General features: G+C 49.2%; 1 protein-coding gene across 8 annotated transcripts in view; it reads left to right on the top strand.

The window, feature by feature from the left end:
* Window positions 1-21,111, top strand: part of HSPA12A (heat shock protein family A (Hsp70) member 12A) — a 182,129-nt gene that overhangs the window by 139,209 nt on the left and 21,809 nt on the right. For all 8 annotated transcript variants that reach the window (XM_077947608.1, XM_077947609.1, XM_015148266.3 and 5 more), the window contains 5 exons: window positions 5,926-6,011; window positions 7,598-7,725; window positions 11,032-11,218; window positions 13,417-13,521; window positions 19,532-19,648. In XM_077947608.1, the coding sequence (XP_077803734.1) occupies window positions 5,926-6,011; window positions 7,598-7,725; window positions 11,032-11,218; window positions 13,417-13,521; window positions 19,532-19,648 (623 nt within the window). The remainder of the gene's footprint in view (window positions 1-5,925; window positions 6,012-7,597; window positions 7,726-11,031; window positions 11,219-13,416; window positions 13,522-19,531; window positions 19,649-21,111) is intronic.

Raw genomic sequence — 21,111 nt, 5'->3', positions numbered from 1 at the left:
TGCATTAGTTCAGCTAGCCATGAAGCCTGTTATAGGGTAATAAAAGATTTTTTATTTTCCTTCTGAAAAGATATTTGCCAGTAACCTACATATGACCTTGAGCTGGTCAGTGTTCAAAGATGACACTGCAGGCAGGCTTATAAGGAGAGAATGAGAGAGAGCTCTGTTTCAAATAGCCTGATTTGAGGCAATCGTCGGCAAAGGCCTGTCATCTGACAGCCAGCAGGGAAAAAGAAATGAAAAAATACATATATATATGTTGTATTTTTAAAAATCATAAGTACCACACCTTAAAACTCCTTTTGAAATTGGGCATTTATTTGATAGATACATAAATCCGAAAGCTAACAAGGAGGACTGTTTGGAGAAACTAGCATGTCACTATTGTTGAGACCACCTGTCACATTTCCTCGGAGCCTGGAACCTTGTAGAATAAAGTCAGCCCTATGGTTCTGTCTTCATCTTTAAACATGTTGTATTTATGGAGCAGAATTGATCTTATGTATCTCAGAGAGTCTACGATTCTGCTCACGGCCATTTGCTGACTAATGTCTTTGGCAGAGGAGAACAGCAAGCACGTTCATGAATTATGGCTCTCTTTGAGGTTCTCTTATCAAGACTATTTTTTATTTTAAGAACATCTGCTTTGATTAAAGCCATTAGAGCTGGGAGCACATAAAAATGTGTCTGAATTTTATATGTGTTGCATTTTACAGCGGGAACCCAGATGAAGCCTGCATTTTAATCCTTATGCCATTAAGACCAGCGATGAGGATTAACCTAACAAGCTAAACTAGTTCCTCCTCAATTGCCTGGTTTAGGGTTGTAAGAAATCCTGGGGCAGGAGAGTTGTTGGCCAGGATTTGATACTTTTGTTTATTTTTCCTCTACATTGCTGCAAAAATATTTTCATTTCTTTATATATCCCTCTTTTTGGCAAAAATCGTTTAATGTGTTGGGGTGGCATGTTCCAGGTTTATGAGTGAATCTATAACCACCCTCATCACCTTAGTTTTATGTTCACTAAAGTTAAAAAAGATCGTCTGCACACTAGCTCTACAAGACTGAAGTGATGTTAAATTATCTAATACATAACTAATAGCAAAGGAGACATGATAATTAATTTTTGTTTGTTCCCCAGAAAGCTCTTCTGTTTGTTTTCCAGAAAGGCCTGTTCCGCAGAAAGATCTCTTCCCCCTTCGCTTAACTATGGTTTTGTGGCTGGTAGTTTGCACTCCTGAAAGGGTCAGTGATAGCCAGGCATGGTGGCTCACGCCTGTAATCCCAGCACTTTGGGAGGCCAAGGTGGGCGGATCACAAGGTCAGGAGATCGAGACCATCCTGGCTAACATGGTGAAACCCCATCTCTACTAAAAATTAAATAAATAAATAAATAAATAAATAAATAAATAAATAAAATTAGCCGGCTGTGTTGGCAGGTGCCTGTAGTCCCAGCTGCTCAGGAGGCTGAGGCAGGGGAATAGTGGAACCTGGGAGGCGGAGCTTGCAGTGAGCTGAGGTCGCCTTCCTGCCCTCCAGCCTGGGCAACACAGCGAGACTCCGTCAAAAAAAAAAAAAAAAAGTCAGTGTTTCTCTGATTCATTGATGTGAAAACATCGAATCTTTCTGTATTATGGGATTTCAGAGTAACTTAGTGCTCGAAGTGGAAGATGCTTTGAGTAGGCCTTTATTTAATCTACTTGGAACAGTGCAGTAGGTATTTCTTAAAACTCCTAGCTCCTTTAGCTCTGCCCTTGATCACATTTCTTGATAGAGCGTTTTTCTTTAACCTGTCTTTTAGCAGTCTTCCTTCTCTACCTCCACAGAAGGGTCTGGATTTTCTTTTCTTCAGCTTCCTTTCTTTCTTCTAAGCCTCGACTCTAAGAAACTCTGTTTGTGTCGAGGTGTTGACTTAGCCTTTCTCTTCTGTTCCTAGTGTGTCCGAGTCAACCCGTGGGGACCGAACTGGACTATTCCCTGGGTGAGAGTGGTCCCAAGGGAGATGTTGTTGTATCAGCTTTATAGAAGCAGCGGAGGCAGGGCCACACTTAATGGCATTTGGGATTCCTTACTGTGGATAATGGCCTCTGCATAACTGATAGCCAGGACACACAGCCTACCCTTGGTATGTATAGGGCATTACATACATCAGTTCTCTCCTGTTGTCCGTTAGCTTTCATCTGTCTGATATGCATAGATTAATAGATAATATTCTGTTGACCCTTTGTATTTTATTTCTAATCATTTACCTACTGAATGAAAGATCTCAAGCCTTGTTGGGACACATCAGAATTAAACTCCCCATTCTCCTCAGGGGGTAAGACAGGCTTTTCCATTGTTTTTCCCCTGAGAAGTTTTGAGCACCACTTTGACATCCTAAGTAGTGAAGTAGAGAAATAGCAGCGTGTCTCTACTGGCTGTGTGTATTTCTGGGCTGTGCTGATGGACATTCGCTGGTGAATTATCTTTGATTTGGAAGACACAGATATACAGATGTGGGTTACTCCTCCGTACCTTCTGTGCAGATCAGTTTTCAGTCATTGCACAGTGTAGCTGAATTTTAACTTCTGATGGAAAAAGTTCATGAAGTTCAGCTGCCTCTAGGCCTGGCTGGGTGATCAGCAAGTCAAATGATTTGTTTAATACTGGCCCAGTTGCCGTGGGGGTTGGGGGGAGGTACAGGAGAACCAAAAAATCTTTGCCTTTTGGCCTCAAAAGTATCCTAGAGTCCCCTGGGGACCCAATGTGTTCCATGTGTGGCCCAACCTTGGCTGTTTTGCAAATCAGTGAGAAGACCAGGGCTCTGAGAAGGGCTGAGTGATGGGATAATTAGAACCAAGCAGCAGCAGGGTGGATGGTTTGTCTGCAGATAATAGCTTGTTTGCTAATTGCCAACACCAGATTTTCTGGGCAATTAGACATTTGGTTTCTTTCAGGACCGTCTGTGCAAATGTGGACACACGGCCGCAGGCCTTCCAGGTAGCAGGTGGAGAGGGTGGCTCCTGGTGCTGATGGCATTTCTCTGCAGGCTGCCCAAGGGCTGTGGGCAGGAAGGACCTCTCACCAACAGGTGGAAGGACCATCTGGCTGGAACCCCTAGTGGGGAGGCAGAGATCCCCCTGCATTCATGGAAGGGGTTCCCTTGTGCTAGGAGATTAGCAAAGATGGTGGAGTTCAGCGGGCTGGTCTAGAAACGGAGCTGACTTCTCCATTCTCTTTTCAAGAGCAATTAGCGCCCACGGCTAATAGCAATTCTGTTAGTCGTGGATGCTAATAGAAATCAGAAATAGCTTCCCTTCCCAGATGAGCAAGTTGATTTAAACTTTTCAATAAAGTTTTTAAAAAAAGTATGTATAATATAAAATTTGCCATTTAAGCCATTTTAAGTGTACCATTCAGTGGCATGAATTATATTCACAGTGTTGTGCAACCATCACCACTATTTCCAAAACTTTTTATTACCCCAAAGAGAAATTCTGTACTCATTAAGCAAGAACTCTCCATTTCTCCCTCCCTCCCACCCCCTGGTCACCTCTAATCTACTTTCTGTCTCTATGGATTTACCTATTCTGGAGATTTCCTATAAGTGGAATGATACAGTATTTGTCCTTTTGCATCCATGTGTTTTACTTAGCATATTTTCTAGGTTCACGCATGTTGTAGCATGTATAAGAATGTCCTTCCTTTTTACAATGAAATACTATTCCATTGTATGGATATACCACATTTTGTTTATCCCTTCATCTTTTTTGTTTTTTTTTTTTTTGAGATGGAGTCTTGCTGTGTCACCAGGCTGGAGTACAGTGGCACAGTCTCAACTCACTGCAACCTCTGCCTTCTGGGTTCAAGTGATTCTTCTGTCTCAGCCTTCCAAGTAGCTGGGACTACAGGCACATGCCACCACGCCTGGCTAATTTTTGTATTTTTAAATAGAGATGGAGTTTCACCATGTTGGCCAGGCTGGTCTTGAGCTCCTGACCTCAAGTGATCTGCCCACCTTGCCCTCCCAAAGTGCTGGGAGGCGTGAGCTACTGCACCCAGCCTGTCCCTTTATCTGTTGTTGGACACTTGAAGTGTTTCCACCTTTCTGTTATTGTGAATAATACTGCATGAACATTTGCATAAAAGTATCTCCTTGAGTCCCTGTTTTCAGTTTTTTGGGTAGATACCTAGGAATGGAATTGCTGGTCATATGGTAATTCTGTACTTGACTTTTTGAGGAACTGCCAGACTCTTTCCCACAGCAGTTGTCCCGTTTTACATTCCCAATAGCAATGCACAAGGATTCCAATTTCTTCACATCCTTGACACACTTGTTATTTTCCTTTCTTAAAAAACTATAGACATCTTAGTCAGTGTGAAGCCATATCTCACTGGTTTTGATTTGCATTTCTCTATAGACTAATGATGCTGAACATCTTTTCATATACTTGTTGATGTATCTTTTGTGTATTTTCTTTGGAGAAATGTCTATTCAAGTCCTTTACCCAGCAAGTTGGATTTTGCCTCTGTAATTACTGGACTGTGCCTCTCTCTCCCCAAGATAGGAATTGAGCCTCATCAGGAGGAGAGAGGCTGTGAGGTTGCAGAGAGTGGGAGGTGGCTGTGCAGATTTGAGGCTTCACATTCCCTCTTGCATGATTCATTTCATTCCTACAGCCTGTCTGGTACCCACTGTAATGATGCTGCCTGAGTTCTCATCAAGTAGAAAAAGAAATCAGCAAGAGCCTGGGATTAACCCAAAGTGATTTAGCAGAAGAGGCAGATGGAACCATTCCACCTGCTCCCCTAGAAGCAGACAGGCTCTTCTCAGGCACCTCAAACCTTCTGGTTTCCTTGACCACAAGTATTGCCTTGGAAAATTACCCATTTCTTCCTAGCAGGTTTCAGGACGTATGTACTAAATGGAGCAGGATGTGCAGAGCACCGAGGGTGGTGCTGGGTCGCTGCGGGTGCCCAGTGCCCGGCCTTCGTCTCTGTGGTGGGAGCACACAATCCTCACTCAGCTTCTCTGTGCACTGCCAGCCCTAGGCAGCAGGCAGGGAGGGCACAGCAGCGCGTTCCAATGCTGGCCAGGGAGAGTGTGTTTTCTCCCGGAGGGGCCCATTCCTGGGGCAGAGCCACTGGCCTCTGGGAAGACTTCAGAATAATGCTAGGCCTGAATGATGGCGAGTGCAGGGGAACAGACAAAATGGTGTTCCTGCTGCATAGCTGCTGGCCCTTTGCCTGTTTGACCTCATGGCTATTGCGTCCCATCTGCAGGGGCTAGAAATGCTGATCTGTCTGCCTTTTTGCTGTGGTTTTTATGATTGAAAAAGGTCCCAAACCTTCAGTATCACTGAAGAGAGATGAATTCACATGCCCTGGCAGCGGGAGGGAGGAGCTGGGACATCTGCTAGGCAAGGACGCTCTTTCTGAAGCTTCATCACATCCAACATTCCTAGGTTAGGGGTTGGTCTTCCTTGCGGGGGAGGTACCCCTCACCCCTTTGGGAACCCGAGAGCTATAGATACTCTTCCAATAAAATGCACACAAAAATTTGACATAATTTCAGGTGGCTACAGGTCCTGCGAGTCCATCATGGAGCCTAGCCTCTGGCCCCACAGACAAGACAGCCAGGAGCTGGGGCTTTCAGGCACTGACCGGCATCTCCAACTAAGCTGGGTTGAGTGGCACAGAGTGAGAGGCCTGGTGGCGACTGGGAGGAAAGGAACATCTCATTTGGTCAAGTTCTAAATACCAAATGCAAAGGGGTGCTGCGACGGATGATCCTGCCTTTCTGGCTGGGACTGGGCCTTGCCCATTTCGTGAGCTGGCTTTGCAGAGGCCGCAGTGCCTGGAGGAGTAAGGCCATGTAGCCCTCATTTCTTCCCCCTGGGTCAGCCCATGCCACTTATAAGGAGGTGATTTTGTTTTTCCTTTCAGAAACGGCTCCCACATCTGCATATTCATCTCCAGCCCGGAGTCTTGGGGACACAGGAATAACGCCTCTGTCCCCCTCCCATATTGTGGTAAGAAATTGTGTGTGTGTGTGTGTGTGTGTGCGCGCGCACGCGTGCATGTGCATACTGACTTTCTTTGCATTCTGGGTCTGATCTCACAGTTCAGGCTGTTGGACAGCCTCTCACATTCACTGGTTAGAGGTTAAATTGACCTGGTCCTGGCCACAGGAGCCCTGCCAAGCCCCTTCCCTGACTCCGGGCCTGGGAAGGCTTTCTGTGCTGTGGCTAGTGCTTCTGGAGCAGGGGCCCGGGTGGGTCACAGAAGTAGGTGAGATGGGAGCAGCCCTTTAAAGATTCAGGGTCAGAGCCTGTGAGGCGTCCTCTTGAAAGGAAGCCGCTGACTCTGGCTAGTGAATCGGTGAAATATATGGGCTCTGTTGACTGCGGTTGTCTGCAGTGTCCAAAAGCCCCTGGCAGTATATTCGCTTCTGCAACAGCTTGCCCGGTAGAGAAGCCCTGAGCAGGGCTTCATATGCATTGAGGGGGGCCGTTGCTCCCACCCTGCCCTGTATGAGGAAAGATGGATGTTAGGGGACAGCTGTTAAGAGAGGTGTGCACATAGATGCACAGGCAGCCAACCCGAGTGAGTGCCCGGAAGACAGGGCAGCTTTGCGTGAGCTGTGCAGGTGCACAAAGAAGACCCGAGAACTGCGGAGTCACCGCTAGGTAGGGGTGCCAGCCTGTCCTGGTTGCCTGGAACTGTCTGGCCTTTACACTGCAAGTCCTGCACCCTGGGAACTCCTTCAGCCCTGGGCCAACTGGGAGGATTGGTTCCCTAGGGCCAGGTTCTATGGTTTTCAAGCTTTGCACCCTGAAGTTGTCCTGTAAGAGCTTCAGGGCTGTGGGGGAGGGGAGCAGTGTGAGGAGAGCCCAGGCAGGTGGCATCCTTACCCCTCCCCTCCAACATTTGTTGGTGGTATAATTTGGAGTTCTGTGGGAGTTAAAAAAAAAAAAAAGTGTAAAATGCTTAAAAAAAAGAGAAAAGCTTGGAAACCTGAAATGGCCTGACCAAGATGACTTAGATAAGGCGAGGCCCTGGGCCCTGGCAGCCACAGTAGGGCATGTGGCTGGCCTGGTGGGATCGGGCATGGTCCTGGGATGCCCAGCCCTGCTCACATGCATGAAATGCCAGCACAGATAGAGCAGTCACCTGGGTGTACGGAGGGCACAGCTAGCGAAATGCTCCTGGCAGTGGCCAGAGGTCTGCACAGGGTCTTGCGGAAGGCAGCGGGGCTTGGAAGAAGATTGTATCTGCTCAGGAACTACGGGGCAAGCAGCCCTGTTGATAGAATTTCTGTAATCAGCCGTGTGCACGCACGGTCGATAGAGAGGAGTGGGCGAGCTGCAGGCTTTGTCCAGTCAGCCTGGCCCTCGTCTCAGGGGTGCCCCCACTTCTCCCCGAGCCACTCAGGCGGGGGCCCAGGGTGGGCTGCCTCTCCCCAGGGCTCTCCAGGTGGTAGACTTGAGCTGGAATATCGAATGTCCTTCTGTCTGCAGGGGGTTCACAGCTAGGCAAGGTGAAACTCCCCAGGGGTGTCTTCCTGAAAGCCAGGCCCACCCCTCCACACCCCCCATGCCTCACTGTATATCTGCAGAACGACACTGACTCCAACGTCTCAGAACAGCAGGCATTTCTTGTGGTGGTGGCCATCGACTTTGGGACCACATCCAGTGGCTATGCCTACAGCTTCACCAAGGAGCCGGAATGCATCCATGTGATGAGGTGAGTGCTGTGGGTGGGAGGGCCACGTGGCTGGTGCCAACCACTGCACCTGTGGAGACTCCAGGCAATGAGCCAGTGATTGGCACTTAGGAAGAGGGCCCTGGATTCTGTTCCAGCTCGGCTCAAGCTCACCATGCCGCTTGGGACAAGCCATTTCTGATCTCTGGGCTCTAGGCTCCTGGTTTGATTCTGATTTAGTTGGTCTGGGGAGGGGCCTGGGCAATATGTTTGAAGCCTGGCCCGGGTGAATTCAGCTTGTGACCTGGGTGAAAGGTGCAGACCTGTGGTGTCTGTGATGGAGGGATCCAGGTGCCAGCTTGGCCACTTACTGTGTGACTTTAGGCAATTGCTGAACCTGGTAAACCCCAGTTTCCTCATCTGTGAAATGGGGATCCTGACAATACCTCCCTTACAAGGTGTGTGGGCAAATGAAATGAGATTGTCTATTAAGTGCTTAACGTGTAGTAAAATGAAAACAGGTAAGGTGCTGGTCGTTTCAAGTGAAGAGAAGTGTTGGGGTGTTGGTAGCCAGAGGCAGAAAGCACCTGCTGGAGAGAAAGCAGCATGAGGCGAATATCAGCCAAGTGGCCCCATAGGCAAAGTTGCCCTGGGTCTCCTGGGATGCACTCTGTGCCGGGATGCCCCCTTCCCTTCCCCACACATCCAGCACCCTGCAGGCCCCCAGGGATCCCAGGCTTGACCCATGACCTTCTTGCAGGGTGCAACCCCTCAAATCTTCTTGCAGGGCGCAACCCCTCAAATCTTTGGAAGCCCAGGATTTATCACCCCAATTTTTCAATTCCAAGGGATGACTCTGAAGATACATTGTAATTGGCTTGCAGTTCCTTCAACTGAGTAATTGTGGAATTTAGTATTGCTCCTAGATTAAGATTTTTTAGTTTTGTTGTTGTTGTTACTATTTTTTTTTAAGAGACAGGTTCTTGCTCTTTTGCCCAGGCTGGAACGCCGTGGTGTGATCATGGCTCTCTGGAGCCTCAAACTGCTGGGCTCAAGCGATCCTCCTGCCTTGGCCTCCCAAGTGGCTGGGACTACAGGTGCATACCACCACACCCAGCTGTTTGTATTTTAGGAATTTTTATAAAGGGCTGTGGAAAGCACAACTCATAATAAAAGTGACTCCCACCCCAATCTTGGTTTAAGTCTCATCCTTCCTCTTGAAAACCAGATGTGGCTCAGGCTGAAGCTGTTGTCCTAAGAGGGTACAGAGACTCTTGGGTGTCATGTCATCAGGAAATGATGAAAAGCTGGTTCTATAGCCAACTCTGATGACAGCATTGCCCTTGATGTTCAGTTGTCACCAGGAATCTCCATTTAGCCAGATAGATGCTGTGAGGGTCTGTGCTGCCGCCACTGACCCCCAAGATGAAAAATCCCAGTGGAGAAGAATACGCCATTAAAGGCTAGAATCAGTTTTTATCAGCTTCTATGTGTAGTTGTTCTAAGAAATGTTATTTCCACAGAATAGTCATGCAGTGAAAACAGAAAAGAAGGAATGGAAATAACTTTGAACTTGCTTGGGGAGTGGTACTTAACGAAGCACCACCATAGTTCAGGGCCTCTAGGGGTGATACCTTAGTCATGGGAGAGATTTTGGAGGGAGGTTGGTTGGGTCTCCCTGAATTTTATTTCAATCATATTAGCATAATCATGCTAATACGACATGTTATAAGTGAGAAAGTTAACTTTTTTTTGGTACTAAGTAGGAAGGAAGGAATACAAATTTGAAGGGAAAAAGCTCATGGGGTCATTCTCTGCTGACAATGCCACTGTTAATATTAATGACAGTTCCATTTGTGAAGGGCAGTGTGTGGAGCAGCTGCCTGGCATCGGGACCATCCCTGTTTCTCAGTGCGGTCACCTCGGGGACTTTGGCTCCTCGGGTAGGAGCAGCATCCTGACGGAGCTTGACAAGGAAATTGGTCAGGGATGATTCCAGACCCATTTGAGTGGCAAATTTCAGTGGAGGCCAGAGCTCCATCTGGACTGACATGGTCCTACTGATGCTTAATGACGTGGGGTCGGGAGCAGGTCCGGGCTCAGCTGGGAGCGTGGCCACCTCCCCAGTGGGGGAGGAAAGTGGCTCATTTTCCCTCCTGCACTGCATCTCCACCTGAGGGTGCACGGGCTGTGCATGGGGTCATGTGTCCAGCGGCAGGCCAGGAGCCAGGACCTGGTTGGGCAGGGAACAGCTTGGCCTCTTGGTGGCCCTGGCCTCTCTGCAGTGGCTCGAATGGTGAGCAAATGCATTGAGTTTCCTGTCTTCCCCTTCACCCTTCCCTTGCTCTCACTGCAACCTCTCTCTCTCTCTCTCATTTCTTTTTAGAAATGGGGTCTTGCTATGTTGCCCAGGCTGGAGTGCAGTGATACTGTCATAGCTCATGTGATCTCCCACCTCAGTTCCCCAGAGTGCTGAGATCTCTGTTTCTATGGTTCTTTCACCTCTGCTCCAGGATAGGTCTGAGCCTCCTGGTTTCCCTTCCCCTCCATTTAGCCCAGTTTGCCCTTATGAACAGCACCTCTGATTCTGTCATGCCCCTGCTCTAAGAGCTTTAGTGGCTTCCCGTTGTTCACAGAGTAAATGTCTAAGTCCCCAGGGTTCTCCTCAGCCTGATTCCAGCCGCTTTCCCAATCGTGTTTCTCACGCTTCCCATTTTCACAGTCACTCTTCCCACCCACACACTCTCTCCAACCAACGCAATCACTTCACGTTCCCCACGAATGCCCCGGCTGGCCCACCTCTGAGCAGCCTGGAGCATCCTTCCCTCCTTTGAGATCCAGTTGTCTGTCTCTTCCTCAGTTCTCCCCCCAATCCTGGATTCTTGCCTCTGCCCCACCAGCTGGCACCTTGGGCCCCTTATTTGCATCTCATAAGGCAGGTAATTATGCATTTGTTTATACCTACCGTGTTTCAAAGAGGATTCAAGCTAGCAGTATATGCAAATTGAAAACACAGTGCCTAGTAAATTGTGAATTATTTGAAGACACAAACATAAAAGTTTCATGCCAGCACCTGGTACACAGGTAGATGCTTAGAGTAGATGCTCAGTAAACACGGAGTGAAAGATTAAGGCAGAGCTTGTTACTGAGCAAGAACTTTGCACTTGCCCAGTTCATCTCCTTTTTAACTGAAGTTGTGTCTCTAGTAGCTGCGCATCCAGCTGAACCAGAGTGCGTCTGGGCACCCACATCACTGACACTCATGCATACAGTAGGTGTTCAAATCTGTGCTGCCTGAACTGGGATTTTGAAAGAAGGCCCCATAACTTCTGCTTCCGTTGGTGGCAGGCGATGGGAGGGAGGTGATCCTGGTGTGTCCAATCAGAAGACGCCAACCACCATCTTGCTGACTCCCGAGAGGAAGTTCCACAGCTTCGGGTATGCCGCCAGGGACTTTTACCACGACCTGGATCCCAATGAGGCCAAGCAGTGGCTGTACCTGGAGAAGTTCAAGATGAAACTGCACACCACTGGGGTGAGCGAGCCTCTGCCCTGGCCCCAGGTCTCCCGCAATGGAGGGCCCAGGCTCCTCCAGCCTTGGGGTGGGGAAGGGATGCAACCCAGGGGGCCCTCCAGTCTCTCCCAAGCAGAAATCAGTGTCCATTTACCTTGATTTTAGACACAACCTGGAGCACACAGTGCTGTTGTGGAATATGCGATGCTTTCCAATGTGCATGTGGACGGGGAGACATTCTGAATATTTAACAACTCATTTGTCTTAGAAATGGACCTATCAGAGTAGACCCTGGTTATACCAGAGGAGTGGGGTGCTGGGGGCCTCCTGCCATGCCAGGAGCTCCCCCTTTAGTTTCTAGATTATTGAAAGATCCGCATATCAGGAAGGATCCACCTGGGGGCTAGGGACACGTGGGGAGCTCAGGGCAGTAGCTCTTAACTAACCAGTTTGGATGTAACAACCAGGAGCAACTGGTACATCCAGTTCTCTATGTGGGGAGGGGAGCTCAGGACATCAAAGTGCCCAATAATGGGAGGTCCAACTCCCAGAGTGGTGGCCTCCGCTCCCAGCAAGCCAGTGTTCCGTAAGACACCTACATCAAATAGGCACCCCCTGCCACCCCGAAGCTTCGTAGAAAAGGATAGGGATAGGACGGAACTTTTTTGAGTTAAGCATTTTATTCCATAAAGTTTCCTTCACTTTCAGTGCTGAGAAAGGCAGGATGATGATAATGTTTAAGATCATAGACTCTAGGGCCAGATGGCCTGGGTTTAAATCTGGCCACTGGTACCTTTGAGAAATGTAATCCAAGTTACTTAACTTCTCCCTGCCTTGTTTTATCTTCTCTGTCTAATGGAGACAATGGCAGTGCCTTCCTGATGGGGATATTGTAGGGATTAAAGGAATCAAAATACGTAAAGCTCTTAGAGCCGTGCCTGGTGCAGATTAAGTTCTAGTCAAGTACAAGCTCCTATTCAAATTGCTTTCATTTGTCTGCCGAGCACTTGCAGATGACAAAGCAAACATAAGTGGTAAATTCAGCAGCCAGCACCCTGCCTTTCAAGGCTCTGTGCTCATCGGCGTGGTTGTCTTTCTGTGGTGCAGACCGAGTTCTGCTAGAAATGAACTGTGCCTGTTTCGCCTAATGGGATTCAATGCAGAGTATCAGGATGGCAGGTGGAAGGAAGCACAGGGATTTTTTTCAATTCAGAGCCATGGCTTCCTGGCGCTTGGCCACCTTTCCAAGCCTGGGAGCTGCTGCCCCGAAGCTGGGGTATGTTTGCTGGGCACCAGGAGCAGAAGACAGCTGCCTGGGAGGAGAGAGCAAGTGCAGCTAGGTCAGGATGCCACAGACGGGCTCCACGTGGCTGGCTTAGTAACTCAATGCCCGTTTTCACTCCCAGGGCAAAGCATAATTACCCAGCCTGGATCAATCTGGAGGCCCCAGTGATTTTTTTTTTTCCTGGCAGTAATGAGCTTGTTGGTTCAGGAGACCTGGGGGCTTCCTCCTGATTTTTGCTCTCACTCCTTGCCCATCCCTACCCCACAGGGACTTTTCTCATCATTTTTTAATGACCTCCATCCACCAGCATCTGGTCTCTGCAGAGCATCCTCTCTCTAGGACCACACTCAGCAGCTGCTTTCACTTTTGGTGGAGAAAGGAAGGCAGTGATGCTGAGCTCCTGGCGGATTAGACAGGGCAAGCCTTAAAATAGGAGCTCTTCTATTTTGGTGACTTAGTTGGCAGCGTAATGGGGAATGAAAGCTTCGTCTGTTTAGCATCATGGATGGCAGTGGGTTGGTACGATTAGGCCTCCATCGGGGGGGGATCCTGAGCGTGACCGTGTGTGTTCGAATGTGGAAATAGTATGGAAATTGCATGGGGAGTGGCACCTGCTGCCTGTTCTCTCTTCCTGACTTCTACTGTTGCCCCTGAAACCTCTGCTCACAGAGGATCCAGGAGAGAGAGGGAGAGGAGGGAGCAGTGAAGGCAGGGCCTGGAGGGGACAGCCAGAGCTGTCCCCAACATAGTAAGGGGACACAGCTGCCAGCCCCCATTTTGGAGGATGCGCCCTCCTAGTCTGCCTCTTTAAGCATGGGGGAACACAAACGTGGCTCACCAGGATCCTCTAGGTCCCCTTGGAGCAGTCCCTAAAGCCAGAAGACATGTTTCTCCTTTGTCCTCTTCTTACTATTGTTCCTCTTCCTCCTACCAGGACCTCACCATGGATACAGACCTGACGGCAGCAAATGGCAAGAAAGTCAAAGCCCTTGAAATCTTTGCTTATGCCCTGCAGTACTTTAAGGAGCAGGCGCTGAAGGTAGGACTGATAGTTGAGGCCAGCCAGCTGTGTGCTATGCGGTGGCACCCGTGCCAGCTCCGTGTCTTGGGCTGCTGCACCTGCTGGCCAGGGTAGGAGGCACAGCCTGGAGGGAGAGCGTGGGCTTTGGAGTCAACACAGCAGGATGAACCCTCACACACTGCTGGTGGGAATGTAAAATGGTGTGGCCTTTTTGGAAAACAGTTTGGCAATTCCTAAAAAAGTAAAGCGCAGAGTTACCATAGGACCCAGCAGCTCCACTCCTGGATAGATACCTAAGAGAAATGAAAGCAGATGTTCACACACACACGTACATGAATGTGCATAGCAACATTATTCATAACTACGAAAAGTGGAAGCAGTCCACATGCTGTCCACACAAACACACGTATACATGAACGTGCACAGCAGCATTATTCACGACGACAAAAATCGGAAAAACTCCACATGCCCATCCACTGATGACTGGAGAAACAAAATGTGATCTATCTTACAATGAATGTTATTCAGCCAGAGCAAGGCCTGAGCTACTGCTATATCCTACCACATGGAGAAACCTTGAAAACATCATGTGAAGTGAAAGAAGCCAGATACGGACAGCCACATACCGTGTGATTCCATTTGTATGAAATGTCCAGAACAGGCACCTTCACAGAAACAGAAAGCAGAGGCTTTTTCTGCCAGGGGCTGCGGGGAGTGGGAATAGGAGTGACTGCCGAAGGATATGAGTTTCTTTGGGGGGTGATGAAATTAGGTAATGGGGTTGGTTGTGCAACCTTGTGAATACACTAAAGCCCACTGAATTACACACTTTAAAACTGGGAATTTTGTGGTATGGAAATTATATCTCAGTAAAACAAAAAGAAAGGCAGGAAACATACTTAGCAGCTGTACCATTTTGGTCAAGGTACTTAATCTTTCCAAGATCCACTTTCCTAACGGGAGAGTGGAGTGGATCACTGTACCTCACAGGCTGATTGACAGCAAATGGGACTGGGCATGCAGCACCCCGCTTGGAGCTTGGTCTATAAGTAGGCACTGGGTGTATGGTGGCTGCTATTTCCGCCCTTCCTCCCCCTCCTCCTCCGTCCCCCCAGACCCCATGGAAGAAGCTAATAGCGTGAGCCCCCTTGGGTCACCCCCACAAAGGTCTGTGGTCATGATGGCCTGAAATGCCAGAAGCATCTAATTTTGAAGTGGAATATGGCTGTCCACTCGTGTCTCCTTCCACAGGCCTGGAGACCAGTGGGTGGGGATCCGATGATTAAAGAGCCCTGATGTTTTGAGCTTTACCCAAAAAGATTTGGGAACTTCAGAAGCATTTGGTATTGTGTGACCACTAAAGGAAATTCAGTGAATTCTAGAAATAGGGTCAGAGGGAGACAGAGGAAGTGAGAACGTGGTATTACTTTCATCTATTCAAGTACCTGTTTTTTGAGTGCCTTTAATGTGTGAAATCCTATACAAGCATGGCAGTGTATAAATCAACTCGGTATACAGGAGTGTGTGGTCAGGGTCACAGTGGTGAGGGGGTAACTGTGGGTGCTGGGGGAGGCAGAGATTCTGTCCAGCGGGGAGCGTCATGGAAGGCTCCCTGTAGGAGGTGGATTCGGGGCAGGGTGGGGAGTGGTTGACAGGCAGCAACTGGAAGGGTGGGTATTTCAAGCTGGTGGAATGGCACAGGCTCAGCTCAGAAGGAAGAAAGCAGCAGACAAACAGCTGTGGGAAGAAAGCAGTTGGGGTGGAAGGAGACTAAGGCTGCGGGATAAAGCCAGGATGCTGTGAGCTCAGGACAAGATAATGCAGAGCTGCGGATGCCAAGCCAAGGAACTTCTTGGTTAATGGGAAGTCCTCAAAGGATTTCTAATGGGGGAGTGAGTGACAGAGCCACCGAGATAGTAGTGGAGTGTTGTATTAGACTGTTCGCATGCTGCTAATAAAGACATACTTGAGCCTGGGTAATTTATAAAGGAAAAGGTTTAATGGATTTACAGTTCTACATGCCTGGGGAGGCCTCACAATCATGGTGGAAGGTGAAGGAAGAACAAAGGAATGTCTTATATGGCAGCAGGCAAGAGAGCTTGTGCGGGGGAACTCCCCTTTATAAAACCATCAGATCTCGTGAGACTTATTCACTACTGCAAGAAGAGTATGGGGGAAACCGCCCCCATGGTTCAGTTATCTCCATGTGGCCCCCCCCTTGACACGTGGGATTATTACAGTTCAAGGTGAGATTTGGGTGGGGACCGTACAGCCACACCATGTCAAGTGTCTTAGTCTATTTTTGTGCCACTGTGACAGAATATCACAAACTGGGAATTTATGAAAAACAGAAATTTATTTCTGATCGTCTGGAGGCTGGGAAGTGCAAGATCAAGGTGCTGGTGGGTTTGGTGTCTGATGAGGGCCCAGTCTCTGCTTCTAAGATGGAGCCTTGAATGCAGCATCCTCTTGCCAGGGGATGTGGATGTGGGGAAGGAACATTGTTCCTCACATGGCAGAAGGCAGAAGAGTGAAAGAGCTCACACACTCCTGAAACCCACAAGCCTTTTTTTTTTTTTAAATGGAGTCTTGCTCTGTTGCTCAGGCTGGAGTGCAGTGGCGTGATCTCGGCTCACCACAACCTCTGCCTCCCAGGTTCAAGCAATTCCCCTACCTCAGCCTCCCAAGTAGCTGGGACTACAGGCGGGTGCCACCATGCCTGGCTAATTTTTGTATTTTTAGTAGAGATGGGGTTTCGCTACATTGGCAAGGCTGGTCTCGAACTCCTGACCTCGTGATCCACCCACTTTGACCACCCAAAGTGCTGGGATTACAGGCATGAGCCACCGCACCTGGCCGCAAGCCCTTTTTATAGCGCAAAAATCCATTCCTGAGACCGGAGCTCTCATGACATAAACACCTCCCATTAGGCCCCACCACCCACCCAACACAGTTGCACCGGGAGTACATTTCCAACACATGAGTTTTGGGGGACACATTCAGAGCACAGCACAGAGTGAGAGACCCCAGTAATCCCAAGAGCCTGCAGGGTGGAGGTGGGCGGTGTGGAGGCAGCCCTCTCATTCTGCAGGTTTGTTTTCAGGGAGAGAGGGAGGCTCTGAGACACAGCCACAGGGTCATTCGGGGAGCAAGGAGGAGGACTGCGACAACCAAGAAGAAAGAGGGCCCGCAGGCTGGGAAGGAGTGGGTTCTGGGCAAACAGTATTCCACCAGTAAGGGGACAAAGGGCAGGGAGGGGCCTGGCAGCAAGGTCGTTGTGGGGTCGGGGGAGGAGGCATGGGAGGGGGAAGGGAGGGACTGGTTCGGGAAGGTGACCACAGTCAGAGACAAGCGTCAAGCGTCGTGAAGCCTGCTTGGAACTGGAGAAGGGGTCAGCGCCTTTGTTCCAGGCGGCAAAAGGGCAGAAGGGGAGGGGCGCAACGAAGTGGACCCAGGTCTGCCCGAAGAGCGAAGGTTGCAGAGGGACACGCTCCGCACTTGGTGGCCCAGGAGGCCACGTGAGGATGTGTCTGTGGGTGCCGAGGCAGGCGAAGGAGCACAGAGCACAGAGCCCACAGGGGCTCCTGAGTTAGGAGGAGGAGCCATGGGGGCTCGGGGGAAATGTAGGACTCAGAAAGCCCAGGATGTTGGTGCCTTTCAAGTTTGCCAGCAGGAAAGGAGTGAGCAGCCCATCGCAGAGGGGAGGGAGGAGGTGGAGGGAACGGCCCCAGAAGGTCAAGTGGCCATGTGGGTGGGTGGTTGTGAACTCCTCAGCTCAGCCAGAGAGGCTCCAGGGAACCTGCTGGCACCTTTCTTTCAAAGGTAGCTCCTCCCAGCAGGGAACATGCCATGAATAAATTCCAGGATAAAAAGCTATTTGATGTATAGGAGGAGTTAGACCTTGCCAGGGGCTGGCTGGAGTCGGAGGAGGGGATTATGGCTTGCTTGGCCGGAATGAGCAAAGGCAGGATATCTACTCAAGTGGGATGTCCGAGAGTCACAGAAATGAAGCCGCCCAGTGGGTCATGAAGGAAAGCCCGTGACAGTGCTTGACACATGAGATAGTCAATTAATGAATGCTGGCGCCTTTCCCTTCCAAGCTGTTCCCTACCCCCTGGGGAACTGACAGCTCCTCTAAACTCTCCAGACAGCTCAAGGAAGCCCATCGTGTGTATTTTGGACCCTTTCCCTTTTAAAGAGTTTAAAATCGCCCGCCTGGTAATGGGCACCATGCTTAGAATCTTCCCGACACACATCATACCCTCACCTGCTTTTTCAAACCCAATGCAGACCTGCAAGGAAACAAAATATAATGATAAAAAATTGGTCCAAAGCAGAGATGTTTTTGGAAAGATGTTTTAAAATAGTTTACTGAATGTACTTAACACTACTGAACTGTGCACTTAAAAATGGTTAAGGTGATGAATTTTATGGTGTGTATATTTTTTACCATGAAGCATTTTTATTACAAATTTTTAGAAAAAGTAAAGGCAAAAAAAAAAATCACTTACTGATCAAAGAGGAAGTTAGTTCGGAGAGAGAGAGGGCGAGCCAAACCCAAGATAACTGTTTGAAACAATAGGAAAAATGAGACACTGTCAGGAATTCTTTTTGTTTGTTTTTCTATCAGTCTATTAATCTTTCTTCTGTCTCCAGAGCTGATTTAGACACAGAAGTGCCTTGGTGTGTGTTTGGGTTTGATTACACATTTGTCTGGTGAATGTGGCAAGGGGAAAAGAAAGGAAGGAAAGAGCTAGCATTTATCAGAGGTCTTTGGGCCAGACATTCCTCATGTGTTTTCATTTAATCTTGCCAGTAATGCTGTGGGTTAGTTTTATGATCTCCAACACAGATGGGAATACTGAGTCTAAGAAGTCCTCCAGCAACATATTTTGTCTGTGTGAACCAGGTGGAAACCTCTGATGCTTCTGCTCAGCCCATTTATCAGCAAGGGCCTCAGTGATGTGGCTTAACCTTAACCAAAAGTGAAGGGCCGCATGGTTCTTGATGAGGTCATATCATTCATAGCCTTCCCTTCCTGTTGGGAAAACTCCCCTGATAATGCTGGCCTTGCATAAGGTAGATGACAATGATGATAGCTGGCACCAGCTGGTAAGCATCACTGTGGACCAGGCACTGTTTAGCTATGGGACCACATGTCATAACGCAGACCTTTGCGGAGTCAAGATAGACTACTAGCCAACATGAATATTACTGCTAGCCAACATGAATATTATATAGTACTATAAGTGTTTAACTGTACATAGCACATATTTATGTACACCCACAAATCATCCTTGCAAACATGCTTACAAGCAAGAACCCTCATGGCTCAACCAATTGCAGAACATAATACCAACAGCCAAAAACCAAGCTCTTCCCCAAAGATACCAACCAACACTATCATTCATTTATCGTTACATAGTATGATAGACTAGACTCTGAGTCTCAATTTTGGCTCTGCTACTTTCTAACTGTACAGTGGTCAAAAAGGTACTGAGCATATCAAAGTCTCAGTATCCCCATTTGTAGGAAAGGGGCACAGTGAGAATCCCTTTCTAACAGGATTCTTCACTGGATGAATAGAGACAAGGTATGCAAAGTGCTTAATAAGGTGGCAGATACATGCTAAGCACTCAGTAACTATAGCTCTCCATAAATCATCAATCCTCTCAACAATCTTGGGAGCTAGGCATTATCCCCGCTGCACAGATGTGGAAACTGAGGCCCGAGAGGTTGTCACTTGTCCAAAGTCACATGATTAGGAAGTGGCCAAAGGGATTTCCTCTGATCCTCCTCTCTCCAGCCCACGGTCCCATTCAGTGAGGGAAAGGGGCTAGAGCTCCCTGCTTGCTGAATATTCAGGAAACAGATCTTTGCTCTCTGATGCTGATAAGTTTGGGGGGGGGGCCCTGAAACTGGCTCCTGAAGAGCTTTGGCGGGAAGCCTGGATTCAGTGAAGCTACAGGAGGCTGCCCCAGGGACCAGCTGCCACTTGACCTGTTGCATTTCTTTCCCTTGGCTTCAGGAGCTGAGTGACCAGGCGGGTTCGGAGTTCGAGAACTCTGATGTCAGATGGGTCATCACGGTGCCTGCCATCTGGAAGCAGCCGGCCAAGCAGTTCATGAGACAAGCTGCCTACCAGGTGAGGGTGGGGTCAGGGTGGGTGGAAGACGGAGGAGAAGGACCCAAGATGCCCAGGGTGGTGACTGTAGCCCCGCCCAGGTACCTCCCACATTCACTGGCCTCCATGGGAGGCAGCAAGGAGGCTCTCCTAGGCAGGGTGGGGGCTGGGAGACAAGAAACCTTCCCATTCCTCAGCTTCCTCCTGGGGGAGCAATGGGGCTCAGTCCCACAACAAGAGCTGGGTTCAGTTTCCTTCCTGGCTTTCTACATTTCCAGGTCATGTTTCTACTGCGGAGTCTCCAGGGCTAGGATTTCAAAGCTGTGGCTCAGAGACATTTCTCTGTGGGTGAAATGAAGTGAGAATCTTAAGGGAAAGGCTTGGGAAACAGGAATATTTGAATAAGAAAGCAAGCAAGCCAAGGCCATTGGCCGAGAATCAGGCATTTCAGCTTGGCGTGGAGGCTGAAAACTGCATGTCTGCTGCAGCACAGAAAGGAAGTGTGATTGTTCCCTGCACGCTTCACTCAGCAGGGGCTGTGTTGGAGATGGCAGACCCCTGCAGAGGGCAGTGGCATGGCCAAGGGGCATACCAGGCACAGGCGCTTGTTGGCCAGGGATACAGATGCTTCAGTGCCAGTGGCCACCCCATCCCTGTGGGCACTGGGGGGCGGCTGCCGTGAGGGTCTGGCTTCGAGGCAGGAATGGCAGGCCATGCTCACCTATTGTTATGGTCCCCAGGACAGGACAGAGCTGGCTCCTGTTGCACTTAAGCCCCTGGGCGTATGAACACCCATGCCTGGGGCCTGGGTCAGCTCTCTGTGTGTTGAGAGTCAGTTTTCTGAGTCTTCAGCTGAGGCTGGGTTGTGTGGCAAGTCACCAGAATCATTAGATGTCCCCTCCCCGCTGTCATGCCTGTCCGCTGTCATGCCTGTCAGGAAGCATCCTGCCCACCTTTCCCAGGAGTCGTACCTCTGATTTTGTTTGTGACCCTCAGAGTCAACCCGGAGCCCCAGCATAGTTAATGGCCATGGGAACCTCAGCATCATGAACTGTATTCAGCGCTCACTCGGAAGGCTTGACTCCAAGTAGCATGCAGTTCAACTTGCATGCAGTCAAGGGCGAGGAGTCCCCTCCCTGCACTCTCTCCCCTTCCCCAGGCTGCTTCCCGTGCACTCCCCTGCCTCCGTGCAGCGTGAGAATCTGGCTCAGTGTATATACCTGCCAAAAATAGATCTGTTTTTATAGGGATGAAGGAAGAGGGTGGAAGCTCCAGAGAGAGGCAAGCTCTTTAAAAACGGAAGAAAAAAATGCAGTTTAGCCATTCACAGAAGCCCTGGGCATCACGGAGCACAACCTCCATAGTGTCAACCTTCTGGCAGGGCCCGGAAATGGGGCATCAGGACACAGCTGTCTGCAGAGACGCTGCTCGGCGTTCTGAGTTTTTCCCAGGAAGAATATTCAAGATTCATGGTTTTGACTCTT

Source organism: Macaca mulatta, chromosome 9, assembly GCF_049350105.2.
Source record: "Macaca mulatta isolate MMU2019108-1 chromosome 9, T2T-MMU8v2.0, whole genome shotgun sequence".
In the NCBI taxonomy this organism is placed as follows: domain Eukaryota; kingdom Metazoa; phylum Chordata; class Mammalia; order Primates; family Cercopithecidae; genus Macaca; species Macaca mulatta.
This window is presented reverse-complemented; position numbering and strand designations above follow the sequence as displayed.